The sequence below is a fragment of the Wyeomyia smithii genome, chromosome 1 (genome assembly GCF_029784165.1).
Source record: "Wyeomyia smithii strain HCP4-BCI-WySm-NY-G18 chromosome 1, ASM2978416v1, whole genome shotgun sequence".
Taxonomy (NCBI): domain Eukaryota; kingdom Metazoa; phylum Arthropoda; class Insecta; order Diptera; family Culicidae; genus Wyeomyia; species Wyeomyia smithii.
This window is the reverse complement of record NC_073694.1, coordinates 122,606,982-122,625,562: the sequence shown is the minus strand read 5'-3', so window position 1 is coordinate 122,625,562 and position 18,581 is coordinate 122,606,982. Positions and strand designations below refer to the sequence as shown.

Below are 18,581 nucleotides of genomic sequence, written 5' to 3'. Positions count from 1 at the left end.
CTACGCCAATTTATTATGCGAAGTCTACGTTTGACTTGTTCGAAGTCAGTTTTGTGGTATTCCGGTACATCCTCGTACTCGCAGTCGCTGGGGTACGAAGTGTTATTCATTACTATTGAATATTCAATTGCTGTGTGGAATGCTTCATTTTTCCAGATGGGATCAATGATGCATCTACACAGAAGTCTTCAGTGCAGTTTGTGAATAATAGGTCTAAATAAGCATTTTGTTTGTTTTTGACATGATTGATTTAATATAGACCGAGTTCTGAGGATTTGCCAAAAAGATACTGCAGTGTTTCGTTTTCGCCTACGACTGGGAGTAAGATAGATTCATTTTCAATGTCTACAATAAAGTCTGCATTACGTTGGTTGAAGTCGCCATAGACATGCAGTTTTACTTCTGGTTTCATGTTAGACATAATAGATTCTAGAGTTTTGAAAAATAATCCATACGAATGTTTATGAGCATGTTCCGGTGGAAAGTACACGGAACAGAAGATATGTTCTTCGCCAGCAATAAATGCTTTGGCCCATACGTGTTCAAATTCTTTATATTTGTCGGATATTATTTCTTCAGAAGTAAAGTCTACATTAATGGCAATGAGGACTCCACCGCCTGACTTTTTTTGACTGGTAGACAAATTCCGATCGTGCCGGAATACATTGTAATTGTTTCCAAATACTTCTTCGCTTCTTACGCTTTCGTCCCAGCTACTTTCAGTTCCTAAAATGATTTTAAAAGATGACGACAATAGATTTTGTTGAATTTCTTTCATTTTGCTTGGGCTTTTCATGCGATTGAAATTCTGACAATAGATAAGAATTTCAGTCGCATTCTGTCGAGGAAGCGAAGAAGTGTTAGTCAAGTTATTACTTATGTTTAAATATAATGGTTCTGCCTCAGAAGAGGGCGTCCTTACTTGCGAAAATTTGTACTAAATTTATTTACACTTTCGCGAAGTTGTTGAAGACGGTGCGTGCGTTCATTTGATAAAAAATGACGATATGATTGAAGGTCGGCTACTGCTTCGGCTGGCGTGAGTCCATATTCCTGATGGACTTCAATAAAGACGCGTTGGAGTTGTTCTGGAGATGTCGGCAGTCCTTCGGATGCGAGAAGCATTCTTATACTGGTTGGTGTCATTCCTTCTACGCATACAGATGATGGTTGGTCCTTCATGTATGCGAGATATAGGCGTGTTATATGCATTACTTTTGGGTCGCGGAGTCTAGCCTTCAAAAAGCGCTCGTCGCCATTCGATGATTGCTGCGTAAGTCGGACGATTGGTGGACGCATGGGGTCAAGTTCAAATTGGCTGTCTTGCGGTGCTGATTGTATGCTGGCGTTGCTGACAGGAGCCGGTGCAGAATTTTCATTGTTAGTTGCATTTTTTTCTGTCCGATATGAGTTGATAGTTTCGCCTTTTTGGAAATTTATAAATTTTGATGTTATGTCCGAATTCGGCGGCCCAGCAAATTGAACGCGTGCAGCTGCCAGGAGGTCTTTGTCCGAGGGTAGTGGTTGTTTTGGCATTTCAGCAATTTGAGTTTTCTTTGAGTTGCAGGCGAAATGGTTTATTCCGTGTTTATAGGTGTTACTTATGCTGATAGGGTTTGAGTTTTCCTGCTGACGTTTGCGTTGCTGCATACGTTTACGAGCGGCCTTTTCTGCTTGCTTTTCCTGCATGCGTCTTTTACGCTGTCTGGCGTCATATTCAGTCCAGTCGCGTTTCCATACTTTTTAATTGCCAAATAGGCGCCAGCCTGATGTGAAATTTGGAGTACGGTGTTCTTCTGAGTCCGATTCTGGAAGTGGCAATGAAAGGCGAAGTTCTTCAGCCAGACTGGGATGATTGTCTGTTTTTGGCTGGAGTGAATTCGATTCTTTGAGCGCTTTTAATTCATTAATTAGTTCCTGCGCCGTTGTACTGCAGTTTGTTTTCTTATTTTGTATAGCTTCTAATTGGTGTTCCATATTGTCAATTTTTGATTCTATATTAGTAAATGCTTTTTCCAGGTGCTGTTGTATGTTCTTTGTGTGCTGCCGGTTTTCTTTGCTAATGTCCGATATGTCCGATATGGAGTCATGGCCAAGTTCGCCGAACAGCGTCGAAATGCGATTTATGGTTTTTGCCGACGCATTGTTTGTGTTGATATTTACTTTTTTAATTTCCGTCTTCAATTCAGAAAGCAGTGTATTGATACTGTCCAGTGTGTCGTGCGTTACAGTCAGTTTAGGAAGTTGACTGATTATTGAATGATTTGATTTGATTTGTGATTCAATACTTTCTGTTAAAATTTTCTGGTGCTGGATGAGCTTCTTCAGTTGGAGTTGGTCCATGAACTGTTCCTGGCATTCTATGCATAAGGGCAGCATGAATGAACGCAGTAGTTCTTCTTGGTTTCTACGGGTTCCTACGCAGGCAGCGTGGAAGTGCCTTTTGCATATTCCTTCGCATTTCCACAGGAAACGGTTGTCGGTCGAAGTACAGTTGGTTATGCCACACTTTTCCATAGCACTGATTAAAAATTGTTACGCGGCGAGTACGAATTGTCGAGAGAAGGTTAGATACACGCGGTAGCGCGACGGTCAAAGATTGTTTATAAGGGAACAGACAGACAGACAGACAGAAAGACAGACAGACAGGCATTCGCATTTATAGATATAAATTGTAAAATCATTCAGGGATACAACAAAATTATACACGTTAACAAGATAAGCCAAACCGTGCAAAACATTAAATTGACACTACTCTCACGACAAAATGACACGGATGACGACGCCGAAATCATCTCAATACTTAGACGGAAAGTCTCCGACCTAGGGACAAAACTGGAACGTACACGCGTACGAACCAAGAGATGAGACGCACTAGGACGAGCATGGAAATGGACGTCGACTCGCCAGACGCCGACGATTTTAAACTCATAAATGACGACATTGGCAAATTCACTTGGAACAACAATAAGCAAATTACTATAAACGACGAGTTATATCAAGGTATAAACAACATTACAGAAACGATTAATCAGTTGTAACTACAGAAAATAGAACCGCTACACTGCCGTGGGCTGGGATTTTGACGTAAACGCCAAATTTTCAAATTTCGTTTTTTTACGTAATACTATAGTATGAATAGCCCACTTCAAAATGTTAGGTGCCGTTTTTAAAAATATTGAAAAATAGCTGAGAAATATCAAAGACAAGATGTGACGTTAGCGCCATTTTATATAGAAATGACGATGAGATAGGAGTGCTGCGATGCTTCTGGAGCGATTTTGTGTTTCTGGCGCTTACGTCAAAACCCCAGCCCACGGCAGTACAACAATAGATAAATAACATGACATGACAATGGCACGGCCCAAAGACAGTTGACGCAACTCTACAAATTTCGAAATTCGCGTTGCATGCGAAAAACAAGGAAGAATATATTTTTGCTCTTGTCATCCCGCACATTTTGACAATTGCATGAGAGTTCCCGTTGGTGCGAGCCAACTAGCTGACATCTCTACTCTAATTGCATTGCTCTTGTTATCTTGTTTTTGCTTTGACCTGTTTTTGTGTTCTTCTCTTTTCAATTGCCAAAGCAAATGTGAAATCATATCAGCTTGCTGTTGTGTGAACACCCGAGGTGATATCCGATATCATCGTGCGACGTAGTCTGAACAAGGCATTAATAGTCAATGGATGTATGATCCTGATCAAGGTTGTTAATACGATAGAATATCGTCGACAATCGTCATCGCCGTTACCGATAACGTATGGTTTCGTTATTGACGATGACGATAGCGTCTTCGAACATTAACGTTATCGGCGATGACGATAGTCACTAGACGTTATCAGCTCACTAACGTCTTATGTCAATTTTGTTTGCTGTTGTAGCGAGTGATGTAACGATTTGACCAAAAGCAGGCACGGAGTGAGGAAACGTTTTTTCACTTCGGAGGGTTGGAGACGAAGCATCACTAGGCAACAGAAAGAAACTTTTCCTTATTTGTTTATGTTTCGCTTCTCATCAGGAAAATAAATGTCCGAGTTTTGATTGTTCTAGCTTTTAAGGCACTTTTTGTAGCACAAAATAGCAAGACATTGAATAGCAAGGTATGTTGCATTGTCATATTTGCGTTTGAAATGCATCTAAATGATATATTTTATGATGCAAAAATTGGTCTTGCAGTGGTTGTTAATAAACAAACGTTATCGATTCGAAACCATCCAGCAGTTATCGCCTTTGACAATGACGATAATGTTTGAAGACGTAAGCGTCATCGTCGATAACAATAACAGACGGTATCGTTATCGGCGTTTTCGATAGGTTATCGATTAACAATTTTGATCCTGAAGTTGGATGATATGACCTCTTGTGACGAGTGTTAAGGTGAAGAGAAAGCTGCAAAATGTCTGTTGTTTGTTAGAGACCAAATATGGCGTCGACAGGTATATCTCGCCATGTTTAAGAACTCAATTCACGATGACAGTGAATGTAATGCCGTTCACGATGACATTGATTGTAATGCCTCTGACTTAAAGATTTCTTCAAAAATGTATAGTACGTAGAGCGCGGTTCCTTTCAACCCTCTTACCTTTCTGGAAAACAGCGTTATCTTTGGGGGCTGAACATTATGTGCTACCATCTTCGATGTCAAATACCGGCAGTCGCGAGAGAATCATTTTAACCGACTGTTCATCAGAGTGAATGAAGTGTGGAACTCGATGTTGCTTTCCTTCAGTGTTTCCAAAGTACAAAAATATCTTTCCTCTTCCGAACAAAACAATTCCCCACCAGTGTCGATAACGTTCATATTGTATGTTCCTTGTTCTACATTGTTTTGCCCATGAATTCGCTCACCTCTTCGGTGGCTCGATTGACCAAAGTCCCAGATGTCAGACGATGCCATAATTCATGCATGACAAAAAGTTTAATAATGACTTTAGTTCGGAATAAAACTGTGATTGAAACAGCAAGGTGAATGTTATGCTTAACCTACATGACCAATCAGTTAGCGCTCAACTTTCAAAGAAAGCAGACGTGTTTTTTCTCTGGAAGTCATACGCAAGCTATTTAACAACGTCATTTCACTTAAGCACCGTTTTGAGTGATTTTTCGCCGCGTTTATCTGCGCGATGAGTGTTCGACGCGAAAACACGTTTCGCATCGACTACGCGAACGTGCCGAAGAAGCCGTCCTTTGAAGAGCTTCACGAGTTTGTCGGTACCGTGTTGGGTCTACAGTACGAACAGGTGCTAGGATGTGCTTTTGTAAAGGTCGTTGACCTGGAGCTGGCGCAGAAGATCATAGCAGAACACGACAAAAAGCGTGAAACCGAAGTAGATGGCAAAATCTACACACTTTGGATTATACTAGAGGACGGACCGGTAGAGGCAAAGTTATCGGACTTATCCGAAGACATAACGAACGAGCAAATTGCCGAATTTCTAAGCGACTACGGTGAGGTTCTGTCGGTCACCGATCACGTATGGGACAGCAAATATCGCTTCGGTGGTCTTTCGACGGGAGGTAAAATAGTGCGCATGATGGTAAAGCGCAATATTGAAAGCTACATCACGATTGATGGACAAACGACAAGTGTGACGTATTTCGGCCAGTTGCAAACATGTCGCCACTGCAGCGAGTTTATTCACAACGGCATCTCGTGTGTGCAAAATAAAAAGTTGCTTGTGAAGAAGACATATGCGAATGTTGCAAAACAAACGGGACAAAAATCCGCCACGAAACCCTCTGCTACTACGCAGAAGAACACTGCCGCCAAACCTTTCGGTCCTAAGCCCGGAGAGGGAGCGAAAAATGAAAAACAACCAAAACCGAATCCGCTAATTCAAAGACCAGGCATAGTTTAACCTAAACCGGTAGCTCCGAAGCTGCCCTTAGCTCACATGAAGCTCTTTGTACCGTATCCTATCGATCTGAAGTTCGCGAAAACGAACATTTCCGATCAACTCGTGACGCTCATGGCTCCTCCGGCAATGGTAGCTACTACCAACAGAATGACTACCCGACAAACTACCTCAACCGATGGAAACGACACAGACTGTTCATCAGCTTCAGGAAGCAGCAAGCGCCGAATTGGTCGACCGCCAGGCAAGAAATAGCGACAAAACAACGCTGACGACGAAGAAGTTGAGGAGATTGAGGTTGATAAAATATAGAACTCTTCAGACTATATAATATTTAATGAATCTCGTTAGCTACAACATCGCATCGATAAATATAAACACCATCACAAACTCAACAAAACTAAACGCGCTTCGGACGTTTCTACAAACAATGAGCATAGAAATTGCACTTTTGCAGGAAGTAGAAAATGATTAAATCAGCCTGCCTGGGTACAACGTTGTGTGTAATATAGATTACTCCCGTAGAGGAACAGCAATAGCACTGAAAGATCACCTGCGTTTCTCGAACGTTGAGAAGAGTCTCGACGGACGAATAATCGCAATACGGCTTCAAAACACAACCATCTGCAACGTTTACGCTCCATCTGGTACGGCCCTACGAGCGGAGAGAGAGCGTCTCTTCAATAGTACTCTCGCTTACTGTATTCGTCATCCTACAGAGCACACATTGATAGGAGGTGATTTCAACTGTGTTGTGCGGCGTTGCGATGCTACTGGAAGCCACCACAGTCCCGCTCTTTCTGCAACTGTGCAGCAGCTAAACCTTCTCGATGTTTGGGAATAACTCCACCCAACTACCCCTGGCTACACCTACATTACACACAACTCATCATCTCGGTTAGACCGCATTTATGTCAGCCCAGGTCTACGAGGTATGCTAAGGTCAACCGATTCGCATATGTGTTGTTTTACATATCATAAGGCGTTAACAGCACGTATTTGCCTTCCTCAGTCAGGCCATCAGCCAGGACGTGGTTTTTGGTCTCTACGTCCTCATTTGTTGACAACAGAAAACATAAACGAATTGCAGTTAAAATGGCAATACTGGACTCGTCAGAAACGAAACTACCCCTCATGGATGCAGTGGTGGCTATCGTACGCTAAACCTAGAATAAAATCTTTCTTCCGTTGGAAATCGAAGCTGGCCTTTGATGAATTTCACCAAAAACATCAACGTTTATATAGAGAGTTACGGCAAGCGTACAATGGCTATTTCCAAAACCCAGAAATGCTATGTACAATAAACCGGGTGAAAGCGAAAATGCTAACTCTGCCGCGCAATTTCACGCAGGCGTTTATGCGCATCAATGAATCATTTATAGCGGGAGAACCAATATCAATGTTCCAGCTGGGCGACAGACGCAGGAGAAAAACAAATAATTCACAGCTACGCAACGAAGAAAACCAACTCATCGACGACGCTACCGAATTCGAACGGCACATGCTTCACTTCTACCAATCTCTGTATGCTGTGGGTGAGACGGAAGAAGATACGGAGAACACATTCGAATGCGAGAGAATGATTCCAGAAAACGATCCGGTAAGTGAGTCCTGCATGCACGACATAACAGCAGCTGAAATTTACACAGCCATCAAATCTAGCAGCCCAAATAAATCCCCCGGTGGAGATTCCCTGCCTCGAGAGTTCTATCTTAAAACTTTCGATGTGATACGGAGAGAGCTCACCCTCGTCATAAACGAGGCTTTGTCGGGGAACTTCTCTGCCGATTTCGTTGCTCGTCAAAAAGAAGGGCAATGGTCAAACAGCGAGCGCTTACAGGCCAATCTCGCAACTAAACTTCGACTACAAGATTTTATCACGCATTCTCAAACAGCGTCTGGAGAGTGTCATGAGCACCCACCACGTGCTTACCGAGAGCCAGAAATGCGCTAACACTAGCCGAAATATTTTCCAGGTCACTCTCGCTATGAAGGATCGTGTCGCACAACTGATTAAACATAAACATCGTGGCTTGCTGGCATCCTTCGATCTTTGTCATGCTTTCGACGTTGTGGACCGATCTTTCCTTTTTCGTAACATGTGCTCGCTCGGGTTTGACCCGAATCTCGTGCGCCTTCTCCAAAAGATCGGAGAGCTCTCGTCCTCTCGCTTGTTGATTAGTGGACATCTCTCAGCAGCCTTCCCCATCCAGAGATCAGTTCGCCAAGGGGATCCGCTCTCAATGCACCTGTTCGTGATCTATTTACACCCACTGCTCAAACAGCTTGAAGAGATTTGTGAGTCTGATCTCGTTGTCGCATATGCCGACGATGTGACGGTGATATGCACATGCTTGACAAGAATGGACCAGATACGAGAAACACTGCAACGCTTTGAACGCGTCTTGGGAGCAAAACTGAGCCTGGAGAAATCTACTTCGTTATCAGTGGGGTATACCGATGTCATGCCACTCACCGTGCCATGGCTGCGAAACGAAAACACCGTCCGTGTGTTGGGAGTGACCTTCGCTAACTCCATTCGGCAGATAAATAAACTGAACTGGGATGCGATCGTATTGAGTTTCTCCAGGCAGATTTATCTACACTCACTCCGTACACTCAACTTATACCAGAAAGTTATACTCCTCAACACGTTCATAACGTCAAAGATCTGATATCTTGCATCGATTCTCACTCCGACTGCCGTCCATACGGCAAAACTGACTTCGACTATGAGAATGTTTCTGTGGCGCGGTATTACGGCATGTGTACCAATGCAACAGCTGGCGCGAAGCAAGGAGGCAGACGGTTTGAAACTACATTTGCGGCACTCAAGTGCAAAGCGCTTCTAATCAATCGGCATATGAATGACATGAATTCCCTTCCTTTCTATATGTCCTTTCTTTCCCAAGCGAATCCTACCCCACTCATAGATTGTCCTTGTTTAAAAATAATTTTAAATTTCCGAACTATCCCTCCACATGGCCAACAACATATATCCGTAGAAACGCTTCATAGTTACTACGTTTAACAGACTGAATCACCCACGGTGTCCAATGACTACCCCACAGCAGATTGGCGGTTGATTTGGAGAAATATATCCATACGAGGCATTAACTCAAGCGAAAGGAGTGTCTTGTTTCTATTGATCAATGGAAAACTTGAACACCGAAAGCTGATGTTTCGGATGAACAGAGCCGACGGAAAAATTGCTTATATTGCAATAACGCTGTTGAGACATTAGAGCACAAACTGAGCGAATGTAGGCGTGTGGAACCAGCCTGGAGTTTACTACAACGGAAGGTGAACATGCTTTCTGAATGGATGGCGCAGACTTCAGATAGGAGAACTCTTGAGACCACAGTTGAGAAGCCTCCGAGAAACAATAAAAACTAAAACTTTGACATTGTTTGCAAAATATTCAAGCTTCATTATACATTGTAGTACTAATGGTATTAACCTAACTTCACTGGAGTTGAATTAGATTGTGAAATGTAAATATTATCTGTAAAAACTTTTAACTAGTTAGAAATAAACAAATTCTTACAAAACCAAAAAAAAAAAAAAAAAACAAAACAAAACAATTCCCCACCAGTGTCGATAACGTTCATATTGTATGTTCCTTGTTCTACATTGTTTTGCCCATGAATTCGCTCACCTCTTCGGTGGCTCGATTGACCAAATTCCCAGATGTCAGGTGATGCCATAATTCATACATGACAAAAAGTTTAATAATGACTTTAGTTTGGAAAAAAAATGTGATTGAAACAGCAAGGTGAATGTTATGCTTAACCTACATGACCAACCTTGAAGGATACTCAAACAGCAAAACCAGTTGAGGTCATTTAAAAGCCTGAGGCTACCAAGCAAAAGCCAAACTTCAATAGCACTTGGACAATTGTTCGGTTGCTTTAGAATTTTAAACGTCTTGTTGATTCGTTATGGTTTGGTCATAACTGTTGAAAGTTTAAAAAAAAAAACAAATCAAACTTACCTGGAACTGATACAGTGAATGCAATGAATTGATGCTAGGCACTCCGCCATACTTTAAGCCCAAAAGAGTGGACCGATAATCTTTGGTTCCGTCCCGTGGTGCTTGACGAACAAGAATGAAGTCGGGTCGGAAAGACTTTGGTTGTTTTGAACTTCCTCGTATGAATGAGATTAATGGACCAGCATCTGCGTTTGCTGTAAGCGAGATTTCTCTAAACTCTGCTTGCTCCACCCGTATATCGAAGTCACCGTGAAGTCGTTTACCACGGAAATATTTTGACCAATCCGTGTTTTGATCATCTAGAACCAGCAGTGTGAAGCACTTGTCTTTATTGAAAGGTTGGACACGGGTTGCACTGGATACTGCAGCGCCTGTTTTCGAGAAAATAAATCAATTATTATACATGAATACACAGTCCAACTTTTAATTTTTTAGCTATAAACAATTTGCTCATTGCAATTACTACTGAAACTTTTCTCAAAGCAAATATCCAATTAAAATACGATCTCAATTACGATAGATTCGATAGAATTTAAAGTTTCAGTGGTAGAGTTGTAATTGTAATCCATCGTGTTCTTTATACTAAAGTTATTGGAACTTTGAGAATTGAAGCTCGCATTGAACTTGGAATTTTATTAATTGCCGTAACATATTTACCATTCCAATGCACATACGAGCACAAAATTTATATTAAAGGTGATTAGCAACCGGTGGTTTTTTAACGATACACACCGATAATGGAATAATTCTTTGGGGATCCTATGGTAAATTTTTGTTTTAAGTTTAGTAAAGCGGGAAAACTATGAAGATTTAAGAGGATGCGAAACAGAAACAAAAGGTGCGACTTAGACTTATAAAAAAAATTCTCATCCAGACGGGACTCGAACTCACAATCTGCAATACCTTTAACATGGCATTTTCGCCCATAAAAGTATTGAAAACGTAATTTCTCCTAAAATCAATAACGAATCACCCTCTACTATTGTGTCCTGTTCATAGCAAGCCACTGAGTGGTTTTTGTTTGATGATTGTTCCACAGGATTTCACTCAAATTAAACCCTTAATAGTCCTACATGTTTTTCATCAGTAGAAAATCCATCTACAATCAAGGTCATGTATCTAGTTAATTAATCACACATATTGAGTCCGTTTTGGAAGCATTAGATTGTGCAATTATTGATAGAATTATTCTATTCCAAAGGCGTCCATTCCAAATGAAACTCAATTCACCAATAATTGACCAAAATTTTCAGTTTCTTATTCGTTTGGAAAATTCACAAGTCAATATCGACGTTCTCGTGTTCTAATTTGAAGCTAACTTTATGAAGATTTACAAAGGGAAAGGGGTGATAAAATAGACACCCAAGCCCTTTTTCAATTTTCAACCTCATTAAACACTAAAACCATGAGTCGAATTTCTTTATTCCACGGGGTTAGTGCCATTTATTCGGGTGGAATAAAAAAACGATCTCGATCTATGATCTAAAGCCTTGCGTTGGTGTGCGTGAGACCATGTGCATTGTAAACATAAATAAGGCAATCCACGAGACAGTTGCGATCAGCTGATTTCAGTCTGTTTTCAACTTATGACAGCTTTACGTATATTCGATCGGTCGCAACTTGGATGCAACTCGGATCCAGAAGCGTGAAAAACAAATGTTATCCGATCGGTAGCTCTTGTATTGCGGATGCCAATCCTAAACACAACAATAACAAATCATTTTTGATATTATTTAAGATTTAAAAGATTTCTGCTTTGGTCGTGTTTTGGTTTTGCAGCTTGAAAAACAGCAACAATAACAAACGCATCTGTATATTTTTCCACTACGTCGATGACAAAATTCGCCACCCGACTCCTGCTTGTTTTCGATGGCTTACTGAAAATTCTGATTAAAGCACTTTCGAACTCGGAATCGGAATCGGAATGCAAATCTAAATCCGATTCCAATAGTTCCATAACAAATACCTTTGCTGCAGCAATTATTTCTCTCTGCGTTCCATGATTTCACTGCACAGACGACAACACATTTTTCTTTTGTTTTCAGCATCACCCGCGTGTTTTGACCGTTTTGACAGATACGATGTAATAGTATTGGTGAACCCACTCGCAAAACTGACAAAAATCACAGTGCGAACCTGTCTGTTTTGCAGGCGCTTCCAGGTCAAAACTGGGTCAATATCGAGCGAATAAAGAAGGGTTTTGACAGCAGTTAGTGCGCTTTCAGGTCAAAACGAGGTGAGCTCATGAGCTGGTGGAATAAAGAAATTCGCTATGAGTCACTAATGGCGACGAGTAAAAGTTCTCATATATAGTATTTTTCAGAGTTTTCTTGAGTGTTTTTAAAAAGAGTTTTTTGGGGGTAAAATGGTCACGTGTAGGCAAAATGAACATAGGGAGGTGGTAATATGAACACCTTGGACGTGAAGGTTAATTATCGCTCTACTGGTAGTACACTGATTTCTCTTTTTACGCGATTGATACGTGCACGCAAAAAAGAATCGCGTAGAAAATCGTGTAGTTTTGAATAAATCGCGTAATTCGAAACAAATCGTGTTAAAAAAAAATCGCGTCGTTTTGATAAAATATTTCGCTATGGGGTGTATGTGTGTGTATGTGTGTGAATGTGTGTATATGTGTGTGTATGTGTGTGTGTGTATGTGTATGTGTATGTATGTGTGTATGTGTGTAGGTATGCGTGTGTTTATGTGTGTGTACGTGTGCATATGTGTGTATGTGTGTATGTATGTGTATGTATGTGTGTGTTATATGTTGACTCGTATACAAATGTTTTCCATGTCACAAATCGCGTAATTTCAAGAAAATCGCGTAATTACGAGAAAATCGCGTAAAAAACGTGTTAAGTAAAATCACGTAAAAAAAAGTCGCGTAAAAACAGAATCTAGTGTAAAATGTTGTTGCATAACACGTGACACAGTTATGCATTCACCAAGAGTCTAATTTTCACCGTTTATCGTAGAATCAATAACAATATGTGACTTTATTCGCGAGAAACTGGGAAATGGTGGAAGCTTGTTCTAGGACATTCAGCATTCAACGGCACGTTTGGCCGTGGCCATCTGTTCATCGGTCCAAGTTTACCTCTGCCTTCCTTTTGATATGAACACGAAGCATCCCGAATTTGAAATGGAAATTTACAATTTTTTTATACAATTACTTTGGGCTGTTCATTTTACCCGCACAGTACGTATTATTGAAAATACTTACCCGTTTTAAAACCGGTTTTCTGTCTATAACTTTTTCTGTGATTGCCAAAACAATAAATTATACAAAGTCTTGAGAAAAGCTTAGCTGAGTGGAGTGTTCCACAAAAAAAAACTCTATTTTGTCATGTCCAACTTACAGATAGGACACTACAGTGTTCAGCAACTTGTTTTCTTTTACATTTTTCTGAAGAAAGCAATCTGGTATATTAAAAAATAGACAAAATATTTTTTTATATAACTGCTAGGTGAATTGATCGATAAATCGAAAGACCTTATTCTATGAAACAGTTTTGCTGTAGACATTAAGTACAACGGAACGGGGTGAAATTGATCAATTTTTAAAAAAAATTCCAATTAACTAGCTTCATGTACATTTTTCCCGAAATAGTATAATTTAAAAACAAGTACTGGTATATGCTCCAATCAACCTCTATGACTATTGGTGAAATTTCTATCGTCTTCTTCATGAAATAAATTCGATAATTCTATAAGGTACCATGATGAAAATTTGGGTGGAATTGATTCAAATGGTGAGTCGACAACTTGGAAGGAGCGTTAAACTTAGCTCCGGTCCTCACAAGTTCCTATCTCACGCCTCCACGAGTCATATGATACAATAGATTACCATTCAAAACATGGACACAACTGGTTGGCATTGCCTGGGCAATGTTGTCATCCGACAATAGCTAAGTGAGAAGGTGCGACGCGATCGTTGACGCGGTAACCATATCTCGGCGGTAGAGGAAATGCTTCGCCAACCCGAGCGTCTGTTCACCAAGATGGTGCGGCTCAAAACAGCGTCTGATCTCCATGTTAGGAGCGGCTGATCAACGTCCTGGTGTCAGCGTGGGACTCTAATCAGAGCTGACACGATGGCCCTCCGGCGAGACAGGGGGTTGGGGAAGGCCCAACAAGCCGCCCCGAAAAACACCAAACATTGCAAATATCGAAGAAGTTAATACGGATCGGAACAATCGGCACAGACCTAGGCGACGAAATAAAGACTACGATTGGAAACTCGGTACATGGAACTGCAGATCGTTAGGCTTTCACGGCTGCGACAGGATCTTATATGATAAACTAAATCCGCGCAACTTCGAAATCGTAGCACTGCAGGAACTGCAGAGCTGTGGCACTACCAACGAGCTTGGGACGGGCTTTATAGTGCTGGGTAGGATGCCCCAACGCGTGATCGGGTGGCAGCCGATCAGTGTGAGGATGTGTAAGTTGAGAATTAAGGACCGGTTCTTCAACTACAGCATCATCAACGTGCACTGCCCACACGAAGGAAGAGTCGACGATGAGAAAGAAGCGTTCTATGCGCAGCTGGAGCAGGTGTATGATAGCTGTCCGCAACGGGACGTTAAGATCGTCATCGGTGATATGAACGCTCACATAGGACGGGAGGCAATGTACAGACCGGTGATAGGGCCGAATAGCCTGCACGCCGCATCAAATGATAACGGCCAACGATGTGATAACTTTGCAGCCTCCCGCGGTATGGTAGTTATAAGTACCTTCTTCCCCCGCAAAGACATCCACAAAGCCACCTGGAGATCACCTGACTTACAAGTGGAGAACCAAATCGACCACGTTCTAATCGATGGTAAATTCTTCTCTGACGTCATCAACGTTCGCACCTACCGCAGTGCGAATATTCATTCGGATCATTACCTTGTTGCAGTATGCATGCGCTCAAAACTTTCGACGGTGCGAAACACGCGTCAAAGTCGCCCACCGCGACCAAACATTGGGCAACTACGGGACGCCGAGGTTGCACGGGAGTACGCGCAGCAGCTGGAAGCAGCATTACCAACGGAAGAGCAGCTTGGCGCAGCTTCTCTTGAAGATGGCTGGAGGGACATTCGATCAGCCATAGGTAGTACTGCTGTAGCGGCGCTTAGTACTATGGCTCCGAACAGGAGAAACGACTGGTTTGACGACGAGTGCAAACAGTTAGTTGAAGAGAAGAATGCCGCACGAGCGAGAATGCTGCAACACCAAACGAGGGCGAACGTGGAGCGCTACCGACGCGCACGGAACAGACAAAACTCGGTCTTACGGAAAAAGAAGCGCCAGGAGGAAGATCGAGATCGCGAGACGATGGAGAAATTGTACCGTGCGAATGACACACGAAAGTTCTACGAGAAGCTGAACTGTTCCCGCAAAGGCTATGTGCCACAAACCGACATGTGCAGGGACCTGGGCGGCAACCTTCTCACGAACAAGTGTGAGGTGATTGACAGGTGGAAGCAGTACTACGATGAGCACCTTAATGGCGATGTAGCAGAGGACGACGGCGAAGTGCTAGTAGATCTTGGTGTACGCGCAGATGACGACAGAATCCCAGCCACTGACCTCCAGGAGGTTAGAGAGGAGATCGGCCGGCTGAAAAACAATAAAACGATTTTAGAAGGTCTGTTCAGCTCTTTGGCTTCGCCGATGACATTGATATTGTAGCACAAACCCTTGAAAAGATGACGGAGACGTACATCAGACTGAAGGCTGAAGCCGGACGAATTGGACTGGCCATAAACGCATCTAAGACCAAGTACATGAGAGGAAGAGGTTCCAGAGAAGACAGTGTTAACCTCCCGCCACGAATTCATATTAGCGGTGATGAAATCGAGGTGGTAGACGAGTTCGTGTACCTGGGCTCACTGGTGACTACTAACAACGACACCAGCAGAAAATTTCGTCGACGCCTTATGGCAGGAAATCGTGCCTACTTTGGACTCCGGAGGACGCTCCGCTCGAATAAAATCCGCCGCCGCACGAAGTTAACCATCTACAAAACACTGATCAGACCAGTAGTCCGCTACGGCCACCAAACCTGGACTATGCTCGTGGAGGACCAACGCGCCCTTGGGGTTTTCGAACGAAAGGTGTTGCGTACCATCTGTGGTGGAGTGCAGATGGAAGATGGATCATGGCGGAGGCGGATGAACCAAGAGTTGCATCAGCTGCTGGGAGAACCACTCATCGTTCAAACGGCGAAAATCGGGAGACTACGGTGGGCTGGGCATGTCGTTAGGAGGTCGGACGACAACCCGATGAAAATGACTCTTGATAACAACCCGGCTGGAACAAGGCGACGGGGCGCGCAGCGAGCAAGGTGGCCCGATCAAGTGGAAGACAACCTGCGGGGCCTCCGCAGACGACATGGCTGGCGAGCTGCAGCCATGGACCGAGTTGATTGGAGATGACTTCTTCGAACAGCAAGGGACACTTCGGCCTGGAGCTGACAGGTAAGGTAAGGTAATGAAATCCATACGTTCTTTTGGCAATGTGCTTTTTTTCGATATGCTAAAGATAAATAATGATTTCTGTGCTGAAAAATATCATTTACAGCTAGTTTTTAAACGAAAATAACGATTTTTCAGGTTAAAATTTGTTTATTTTGGTTCACGAGCTGCTTGTTGCTAAATTTGCTCTTATTTGATCGTCGTTAGACAAAATTCAATTCGGTTTGTTGCAAAAGCTCAAAAACAAGCTCTGATATTAAAATCTTTGTGGTTTCCTCTGAATTCATCAGTATTTCTTTAATGGTATGAAATGATCATTGTTGAAAATTACATTTTTTGAGCTTTTTTCAAACTTTACTCACTTCTCCAAATTTTATAATCAATTTCACCCCATTCCACGGTACATAAAATCAATTTTTTACAGTCAAGTCTTAAATAATCACGATTTTTCGAGTTTAGATCATTGTGCATTGTAAGATTTGCGGATTAATCTGTCCACTAATGGTAAGTGTCATGAAATATAATACTTGGGATGTGTAGAAAATGTTTTGGGAGTTATTTCATACAATTGGTTGAAAAACGAGCTTTGCAAAAAGTATTTCATCGTTTTATATCACTTTTTTGTACTTTACGTTATTCAAAATTACTCAATTACTCAAAAATATACCGAACGTCTCATAACGAATCGAATGGTGTACTCAGATTCTTTGGTGCATTTCATTTTATAATAACGGTCTGTGGAAGCACCGTGAAGAGTTTGCGATATATATAGGAGAACGAGTTGTATACTATAGCAATATATGACATGCCTTCCATACATATTTTAGGACGTCTCACATGTATACAGAAACTACATCATTAATACTAATTTATCATGGAAAATGTGCGATTGACAGGGTCAATATTTCACACATACTTTGAACGACAGCGTAATGAAATATGCACATTTGCATTCACTGATGAAGACTAAAAGTCGTTGTTTGAAATACGTATCCGCAGACAAGTAAATTTTTATCTACTTTTGAAGTTGATAGTAGAATTTGTTGGAAATTTTTCATTCTCTCGATATTCGCAATATAATATGTTATATTCGCATTTATTGCAGTAAAATTGATCGAATAAATACACAAACTTTCGTTGATGACAGTAAAAATAGACCATCCGGGAAGAGATCAGCGTGGAAACTTTTCACAATTAGTTTAAGAATCTTGCTTTATTTTTTTCTAACTTTCCTTGACCAAATTGACAATAGCCTAGTAGCAAAGCTCAGATGCACATTACATACTTACTGTTAGTGTGACACTTTCCCGGGTCGATCATTAACTCAAGTGAAGACTAAAGTACATCTGCATCAAGTACTGGAGTTCTTGTTGTTCTTGACTCCTTCGAACCCTTCAAGTCTCCTACTACAGAAGAGTAAAGCAGTTCTAATACCCATTCTTACACAACTCTTTCAATCCAGCTTAATTCTAGGTTATATTCCTGGAGCGTAGCGACAAGCGCAGGTTATTTCTATCCCTAAGGCCAATAAAAGAACAAATCTTTGCCAAAATCCTTTAGGACAATCAACTTATCATCAGTCGTTCTCAGATCGAGATGTTATCAAAAGCCTTGGTAGTTCTTATATATGTGTCAAAGCTATAAAAGAGTGCCCGCAAGGAAAAGTGATATCTCCTCTACTGTGGACATTAATAGTTGATGATCTTCTCAAAAAAATGATAGACAAAAGGTGAGCTTCTAGAACTCTCAGATAACGTCAAATACCTTGGAGTAATTCTCGACAAAAAACTTAACTGGAATACACATCTAGAGCAGGCTATAAAAAAAGCTACAAATACTCTATGGATATGTAATAAAACTTTTGGTAAACAGTGGGGACTCAAACCGGAAATGATCCATTGGATTTACCTATGTCATATTACCTATGTCTTACTGGTATGGTGGACAAAAGCAAGGGAGAAAGGTGCTCAAGACAAGTTGGAAAAACTTCAACGGCTAGCCACTCTCTCAATAACGGGTGCACTGAGAAGCACACCCACCAAGGCATTACTCTACTTTTTATGCTTCCACTGCATCAATTCATACAATCAGAAGACGTAAAGAGCGTTTTACGGATTAAAAGATCATTAAAGCTCTTTGAGAAGGAAAGATACAATTTTGGAAGTCGATCTCGAATGTTTGATGAACCTGAGCGTGATGTTTGCGAACGCGGTGGTCCTGACTTGCGTCCAGGGTTAATCATTTTCTACATAGATGGT

At 41.6% G+C, this 18,581-nt stretch overlaps 1 protein-coding gene across 1 annotated transcript in view; it reads right to left on the bottom strand.

Moving 5' to 3' along the window:
• LOC129718275 (synapsin) overlaps positions 1-18,581 on the bottom strand; it is a 229,956-nt gene that overhangs the window by 177,272 nt on the left and 34,103 nt on the right. The window contains exon 5 of the mRNA XM_055668887.1: positions 9,854-10,224. Coding sequence (XP_055524862.1) covers positions 9,854-10,224 — 371 coding nt within the window. The remainder of the gene's footprint in view (positions 1-9,853; positions 10,225-18,581) is intronic.